Raw genomic sequence first — 7,991 nt, 5'->3', positions numbered from 1 at the left:
CCTTATTTAGAACTTAGCTGTCTCTCGACCGATTTACTCTAAGTTTTAACACGAGTCTTGTCGAATGCTTACTACGGACCTCGCCTACTCGGAATATACTAAATATATACCTCGCTRTCGCTAGCCTATTCGCCGAGAAGGTGGATTAGTATTAAACATTACTAATCTATAATATATATAGAATTTAGTATATAACCCTCCTTTATTACTAACGTTACTATTAATATCAAATTTTAAAGTAAATCCGTTAAGGAACAGGTATATTATAAGTAAGATACGTCCTCCTAATAGTAAAAAAGACTAAAGTCCTTTTTATAGTAAAAAGAATATTCCTAAAAAAGGAACAAAAAGAAGATTRAACACTAAGGGAATTGAACCCCTRATCTCGTAATGGAAACGAGACTACTAGGCTTCTCCGGCAACTAGAACCCCTGTAATGTCCGAAGTTTTAAACCAGGCCTCTACCTAGCATTTCCTCAATCCTAACACGCCCTAACCACTAGGCCAAATGTCCAGATGTAATAAATATCTAAGATTTTAGGTTGTGATTATACGGATAGGCCGGAGTTAAAGCGAGCTGCATTCTACGTGGCCTTTACTGGCCGCGTTCCCCTAGTATCATTCACCCGCTTCCACTCTCAGCATTGGTGGAATGCGATACGATGAGCGTTCGTGTTGAAAAGCAAGCTCTCTACTCAAAGCCGACGGCTATCAATGCCATCTCTGGCATGAAAAGCGAGTCTGAACGCAGTGATGATGACGGCACAGATGTATCATCGAGACATTGGTTGCAGAGCATTCTAGGACATATGTATATATTCGTAGCAGATGATCCCTGGCCGGTCGCAAAGACAGCCATGTAGTGGACCGGCCATGGCCTCCGTACACAATCGCCATAGAACGTCCATAGGGAGGCTTCAAGCACATATACTGTGCCAACAGCGCAACATTGTATACAAAGTTGACCGAAAACAGAAAAAGCAAAACACTCGTCGTATAATTAAACAAGTTTAGAGATACCACTAATGCAGGGAAATTCGTGGAGTTCCGGGAAATCGGTGGCAGGCCCGACAGTTCGGCACATATCTCCTTTGTGTCTCCATGGTCCTTCGCATTCATGGTGTGACTGAGCCAACATGATATAAAGTACTCCACTTGCTATCTTTGTGCGTCGTGCAAGCCAGCAATGTCTGCTTCCCGATTTGCAGCCAACAAGTCGCGCGTCTTTCGTGCATGACTGGGTGGCTCTCTGATGGTACCGACTGTCTCAACATTAGGCATGGGACTTTCGTTGATACAATAGAATCCTGGCTCATGCAGACATGGACTCGTGCAGATCCTGGGTGGCCGAGATGTGTAGCATCTCACCTGGTGTCGCCAAGTTCTGATATGCCGACTCATCTAGGTATCTCGTGTATTGCTCCATTCGGATCAAGGTACCTTCTCGCCTAGATTTGCAAGGGCATTCTTCAAGGCGGAGGATGCACCAGAAAGGAGAAGAGAAGACAGTCATTAGTGGATGCGTGTAGAGTGGAAATGTGACAAGCCTCAGCTCCACAAACTTTGGAAAGCAGGCGGGGCGCTAGATGTATGTCAGATCCATGTTGCTACCTGAGTCTGATTGTATCAGTGTGCAAGGCACGTAGACCAAGACCGTCGAGCTGTACATATCTGGCATCGGTGTGAATCAGGTTGTCCTGCTTTAGTCTAGGGTATTCGTACCTGTCGTTGGAGCCAATGCTGTCAATATTTCAAATGATTGCATGACGAGATGATAATGATGTCGTGTTTTCTTTTCTCGGGCTCTCCCCACCGGAATGGGCTCCGTTCCTGGTTTTTACATCTGGGCAATCTTGGAAGGAGATCGGCCTGGAATTTAGCCCGCCTTGTGTCGTCATTCCCATTCTGGTTCCTCGCAGATCTTGTTCGTCTGGTGCTGACGTGGGAAATTGTACAACAACAACGCTTTATTTCCTACGGCCTCCGATGGCGACACGGCGGACGACCAAGGTCGAAGTACCTATTCCACCACCTTCCACGTCCAATGCCAGCTCCGTGAAGTCCAACCAAGCCGACATGGCGCTCGGCGCGGGTTCCGGCYCGCCCTTTCTGCCCACGGCTCTCGAGGCGACGCTGCTCGCCATCTATCCCATCACCCTCGTCTTCGGCTCACTGTTCAGCACGCTGCATCCCAACACGCGCTTCGCCACATACCTCCCGGACTCGCAGTCATACGACCCGCGCAACGCGCCCAGCTACTTTGCTAAGAAGAGCAATGTCTTCAACGTGTGGTTCGTTAAGATTGGCTGGTTCTGGACGACTTTGGCCTTTTTGCTCTTGATCTTCTCTCACTCTTCGCTGGGACCGCCGCTTTCGCTTCGCCTCACCAAACGACGCGTGCAAGCCATGGTGCGCTACACGTCCATCACGCTGATATGGATCTTCGTCACTCAGTGGTTCTTCGGGCCTGCCATTATCGATCGCAGCTTCAGATGGACGGGTGGACAATGCGAGATCATCAAGGGCAAGACAGCAGAGGACCGTGCCGAGAAGGCAGAGATGGGTGACTTTCGCGAGGTCTTCACTCACGCTGCATGCAAGGCAACGGGTGGCACTTGGCGAGGTGGACATGACATAAGCGGACATGTGTTCTTATTGATCCTGAGTAGCGCCATGTTGTGGCTCGAGTTGCTGCCTGCGGTTCTGCGGAACGAGGGATTGCGGGAGGCTCGACGCATTCGCACGCACCATGGCTTGAACAGGAGTGCGGCAGTCGAGTCTGGGGATAGAGAACAGGAAGCGAAAGACTTGGGAGTGGGGATCACGGTCTCACTTGCAGTGGCCGTGTTCAGCTGGTGGATGCTTTTGATGACTGCAGCATACTTTCACACTTGGGTTGAGAAGTTGACAGGTCTACTGGTGGCTTTTGGCTCCATCTACTTGGTCTACTTCCTACCAAGAGCCGTGCCTTTGTTGCGACAGGTCTTGGGCATGCCCGGAGTTTGAACATCTGCACGAGATTGGCGGCGATGCGCTACACTATAGCACGCAACGAGCGGGTATTTCTTTGCACCAAACGCCGCAATGAATCGAGATTTCGTATATGGAGATATGACGCTGAAGATCTTGTGAGGGCTCTCGTATCATTGGAGATCAGATCCATCCGAATCCTTGTTCAAAATCGTTCGGGCAGCGAGGAGCACCTGGCAGKGATTGACGACCAAATCACAGTACAGTAGCCAGGTCATCGCGAAAATCTTTGGGTATGCTTAGGCTGTCTTCAACAACTACCGAGATATGGCGCTGGAACGTGTCACGAGACAGGGCTCGCGGCACATCAGTGACATAGTAAGAATTGTTTGGTATCGTGCAATCGCCAGTTCTTTGATGATCCAGAAGCCTTGAGGCTTGAGCTATTGACCCTTGTACCTTATTCGCATGATCGGCACATCGAAGCGAGCCAATAGGCCGTGTTTCACCCGCAGCTCTAAATGTAATAACGCCCAGGATCCCTGGCACTGCCACGCCGGCCGGTCGAGAGCTGACTGATTATATTAGGCCATGGTTCTTCCCACGCGTGGCCGGAATTCCTCTCAAGGCAATCCACCACCTGGTAGATATGGTTTTGGCGAGACGAATGCGCTCGCTTGAATGGACACGAAAGCCACGGGCGATTGGGGACTTTGAGAGGTCCATGCGAGAAAATGTCGACTGGACCACATCGCCTTTAGGCCCAATCGAACAATGGCCGTCAAATTTGCGGCAGATTGTGCTGGCCTCAATGGCTGACACGGATGCCTCTGCCGTTGTCTACGGACCAGTGAACCACACGGCTATTGTGTACAACGAGGCATTTGCGGAATTGATTGGGAAGACTCATCCAAAACTGCAAGGGGGCCTCGTTAAAGACTCGTTGGTCGACATCTGTCCGGATTTTGATGCTACCTGGGAGCGACAAACAGAGCACGGCCAGCTAGAGATTTTGGAGAATCAGCGAGTTAGGCAGGATCGGCTGGGCTTCGTCGAGGAACGGGTATACCGATGGAAACTGCTTCCTTTAATCGACGAAGACGGATCCGTGGCCGGGAGCTTGGTAACCGTACTTGAGGAGAACAAGGCACCACCCCGCCGGGAACGAAGCATATCAGCCGTGCGAGGGCTTGGGAATGTGGTCAAGACGGCGATTGATAGAACTGCAACGCAGACGGCAGCCAACATCCTGCGGCTTGACGAGCACTTTTCAGGTCGATCTTGTAATTGTGCGAAACTGTGGGAAWTGCAGATGAAGGAGGAGCGGTTTGAGAGGTTTGGCGATCATGCTCCGGTCGGCATCATCTCTCTCGTGGACCACAGTGGGTTCTCCATCGACACGGCGAATCTTGCGTACTGGGACATCATGGCGCAACCACCAGATACGAAGTCCTTTCTTGACTATATTCACCCTGAAGATACTGACAAGGTTCGACAACATCTCGAATTTGGATCGTTCCGACAGGGCTCGTTCTCTTTTCAGTGTCGGCTGAAGAAATGGGCTGCGCGGGCTGCGATTAGCCCTTCTGAAGCTGTGCCCGAAGCATCGCCCGCCTGGATTTTAGTCTCTGCTTATAAAGATCCGGAGGAAGGGAGTTTCACAAGGTGCTGGATCATTGACATCACATCTCACAAGAGTGCAGAAACCTTTCTGCGAAAACGCATGGATGAGGCTTTGGAGTTGAAGCAGCAGAAGGAGAGATTCATCGATCAGATTTTTCACGAGATCAGAAACCCACTTTCTGCAATGGTGCATTGCACCGGTAAGTCAATGCTGAGGACCGACACAAAGGAGCAGATCTGCCAGAAATCCGACTCCTCATCGCTTCTCTACCATTACGCTGATTATCCTGTGTAGACGACATCATCTCAAACGCTCGCCAGAGTTGTGACAAGTCATCCGGAGACGTAATCGAAGCCGCTCAAACAATTGCCTTCTGCACGCATCAGTAAGTTGTCATCAACGCCAGACAGCGTGGAGACCACACACCCCGGCCGTACACTGATATTATAACGACAGCATCAAGACAATCGCCGACGACGTGATACAAATGAGCAAGCTCGATTCGCGCCTTGTAGAAATAAACCCTACGAGCATCAGACCTCGAGAGGTCGTCGAGCAGGCCATTGCAATCTTCCAATCAGAGCGGAAAGCCGGTAGTATCGAGCTGGATTTCAAAGAAGACCCTTCGATCGAAGCATTCGGAATCGACTGGCTTCTACTGGACTCTGTCAGATATCTCCAGATTCTTTTCAACATGGTCACCAACGCTATTAAGGTTGTGAAGAATCGTCCGACCCGCAAGATTGAGGTCAAGCTAAGTGCTGCGTCGAACAACGAGACAGCAGTCGATAGCGTACGATTCGCCAAACCACGTCACCCTGGTGGAACTGGAAATGTAAAGTTCGGTGAGCAGTACAAAGATGTGGAGTCTGTATTTCTGGTCACAACTGTTGAGGATACTGGCCCTGGCCTCACCGAGGATGAGCTTTCCAGTCTGTTTGAACGGTTCGCCCAAGCGAGTCCGAAAACCGAGAGCAAGTACGGCGGAAGCGGTTTGGGACTGTTCATATCTCGAGATTTGACGGAGCTCCAAGGAGGGCGTATTGGAGTGGCGTCTGAAGCAGGCGTAGGATCCAAATTCGTTTTTTCAGTGGAGTCGAAGCGTTGTGAACCGCCCAAGACAAAGTCAGATCCGCCGCCAATACGCATACCCGCGAGGCTTCAGGCAATCGACAATGACTACTCACCCGTCTTGAGTCGTCCGCCTGAGCTTCCGAACGGACAGGAAGCTACGCGTTCGTGTGCAGACCAGAAGGAGAAGGCAGGTCCACGAAGAGTTCTGTATGTTGTGTCCTATGCCCTGCCTTCTCGCCCGACAAACTAACAAAGCTGCAGTGTCGTCGAAGATAACTTGATCAACCAAAAGGTTCTCGCAAACCAATTGAGGAAGCGTGGTTACGAAGTAAGTGTGGCATTACACGGCGAGGAAGCGTTGAAACAGCTTCACATGAACTTCCCCACAAGCGATCCTTTGTCGATACCACGCAAAGCCGTGGGAAGTCGATCATTCGATGTGGTTCTACTCGACATCGAGATGCCCGTCATGGACGGCATCACCTGCGTTCAGCGAATCCGAGCTTTCGAGGCTGCTCGACCCAACCGGCGTCGTCTGAACGTTATCGCCGTTACCGCGAACGCTCGAGGCGAGCATGAGACAGCTGCTCTGGCTGCGGGAATGGACTCGATCACTACCAAGCCTTATAAGATTGAGAGCCTCGTACAGCAGATGGAGAAAGCTTGCAGCCCAGCGGCTGGATGAAGAGATCGACTCCACGCCTACAGAGTAGGGTGTTAGACCTCAGCCCCTCGCCCTGAGAATGCGAAGATTTGAAAACTGCCTCTGGTCGACCTGATCGACATTCCTATCGACAATTATGGATCGACGGGAGGAAGCCTGGTCTTCGGTTGTTGGATCGCATGAATTCCCTCCCTGACCTGTGGTCTGCACATCACAGTATCAAGTCGGCCTTTGTTGACATGACGTTGATCGTTGACTACGAACGACTACCCTCAAGGTCACGGAATATCGAGGGAAGCTCCTGTCTTCTGTGTGATCGAAGAACCCACGCCACCAGTCGAAAGCGGTCGGCAAGACCGTGATATCGAGCTGAAAAAGGAGCCGCTGAGCTCAATAGTATACATCATGCTTCGCTAGAACGCAGCAGGCTAATGGTATCAGACCAACCTAAATCTATAAACCCGTAATCCCTTTCTAACTGATCTTTCCAATTCGTCTTCTCCCGATATCGATCTTGCCTTGCACTCTGTCGACGTCCTCTTCCACCAGCCCCAGCATTTCATTTTGGATAGCCAGTTCCTCGTTGATCATGATACCCATGTCTTTGAGTTTAGCCACGGTCTTTCCCAAGGAGAGCACATCTTCATCCTGTTCTTGCATGACTTGTTTCTGCAACTGCAATACACCAGCGTTGTCCAGTTCCCTCGTGCGTTCCGTCTCCTTTGCAGGTCCACCAAGCACTCGGCCACTGGGTTTTGCAGCCGACGTTCCTCTCCATAAAGCTTCTTTGTCGCCCGAGGTAGCAGTAGCACTGGTGTTCATACTACTTGAGGTGCTGGCGGTCTTGGTAGCCATACTCCGCAGCACTCCTTCCAGCCCTTCCACTTCCTTCTTCGCGGCGCCAATCAAATCGCGTCTCCGTCTCAGCTCACCATCTCCCAGTTTTTTACTGCTACCCCATCCAGCGTCGTCTCCCTTGCTAGYAGTGGTAATACTCTTCAATCCATCATCAAGCTGTGCTATCGAAGTTGCAGCTCGCACAAGACTAGCCTTGGCTTCTGCAGATAGTGTGTGCTGAGCTTGAGCCGTTGTCGCCGCTTCCCGCTGTTTCAACTGCTGTCGTGCCGTCTGAATCTGTGACTTCAAGTCTCGATGGACATCGAGCCACTGATTCGGATCTATAATGGCGCTTGAGCTCCCTGGCCGCCTGCCGTTGGTCGTTGTAGTGGTCGCACCACCACTAGGCAGGTTGAGGAAGCTCCTCCAAGCACTGCTACTCCGCCATCGAGCATCATCTGATGCGATTATGCTGTGAAGATACCTCTCCAGACCTTGTCGCCTTTCTTCGGTGAGAGCTGGGTTGTTGACTGTTCGTCGCAACCACGATTTAGCTGGGAGCTGTACGGGAGGAGCCTCGGAACATTGTGATGTCAGAGTCTCGTTCAGCTGAACAAAGTCGTTGTAGCGTTTCTTGATCTCGTGCTTGCGCAGTGGTAGCTGGAGGACAATTGTGTACTGTGTATATGGTTTGCCATCTAGTGGTGTGGCTGTCGACGCTGACGGGATCGAGATTTGCAGTGCAGGCGACATACTTTGGGTGTGTTGACAGTAGTCTCGCAGTTTGACAAGTCTGCGATTGTTCTGCGGTGCTCCTGCCTA

General features: G+C 51.0%; 3 protein-coding genes; 2 read left to right on the top strand and 1 right to left on the bottom strand.

The window, feature by feature from the left end:
• Nucleotides 1–1,986: 1,986 nt before the first annotated feature.
• RCC_02990 (related to SCS3 Inositol phospholipid synthesis protein) lies at nt 1,987–3,006 on the top strand (the record flags this gene model as incomplete). Its single annotated transcript, XM_023768283.1, has 1 exon — nt 1,987–3,006. The coding sequence occupies one exon, from the start codon at nt 1,987–1,989 to the stop codon at nt 3,004–3,006; it is 1,020 nt and encodes a 339-aa protein (XP_023624051.1).
• A 1,771-nt stretch (nt 3,007–4,777) lies between these two features.
• Nucleotides 4,778–6,353, top strand: RCC_02989 (related to sensory transduction histidine kinase; the record flags this gene model as incomplete). XM_023768282.1 has 4 exons in its annotated part: nt 4,778–4,793; nt 4,889–4,979; nt 5,051–5,875; nt 5,930–6,353. The coding sequence occupies 4 exons, from the start codon at nt 4,778–4,780 to the stop codon at nt 6,351–6,353; spliced, it is 1,356 nt and encodes a 451-aa protein (XP_023624050.1).
• A 453-nt stretch (nt 6,354–6,806) lies between these two features.
• On the bottom strand, nt 6,807–7,922 carry RCC_02988 (related to syntaxin; the record flags this gene model as incomplete). Its single annotated transcript, XM_023768281.1, has 1 exon — nt 6,807–7,922. One exon carries the CDS (start codon nt 7,920–7,922, stop codon nt 6,807–6,809), a length of 1,116 nt encoding a protein of 371 aa, XP_023624049.1.
• Between the last annotated feature and the right edge of the window lie 69 nt (nt 7,923–7,991).

The sequence above is a fragment of the Ramularia collo-cygni genome (assembly GCF_900074925.1).
Source record: "Ramularia collo-cygni strain URUG2 genome assembly, contig: RCC_scaffold03, whole genome shotgun sequence".
NCBI classification, from domain to species: domain Eukaryota; kingdom Fungi; phylum Ascomycota; class Dothideomycetes; order Mycosphaerellales; family Mycosphaerellaceae; genus Ramularia; species Ramularia collo-cygni.
The sequence above is the reverse complement of the archived record's forward strand: the minus strand, read 5'-3'. Positions and strand labels throughout refer to the sequence as shown.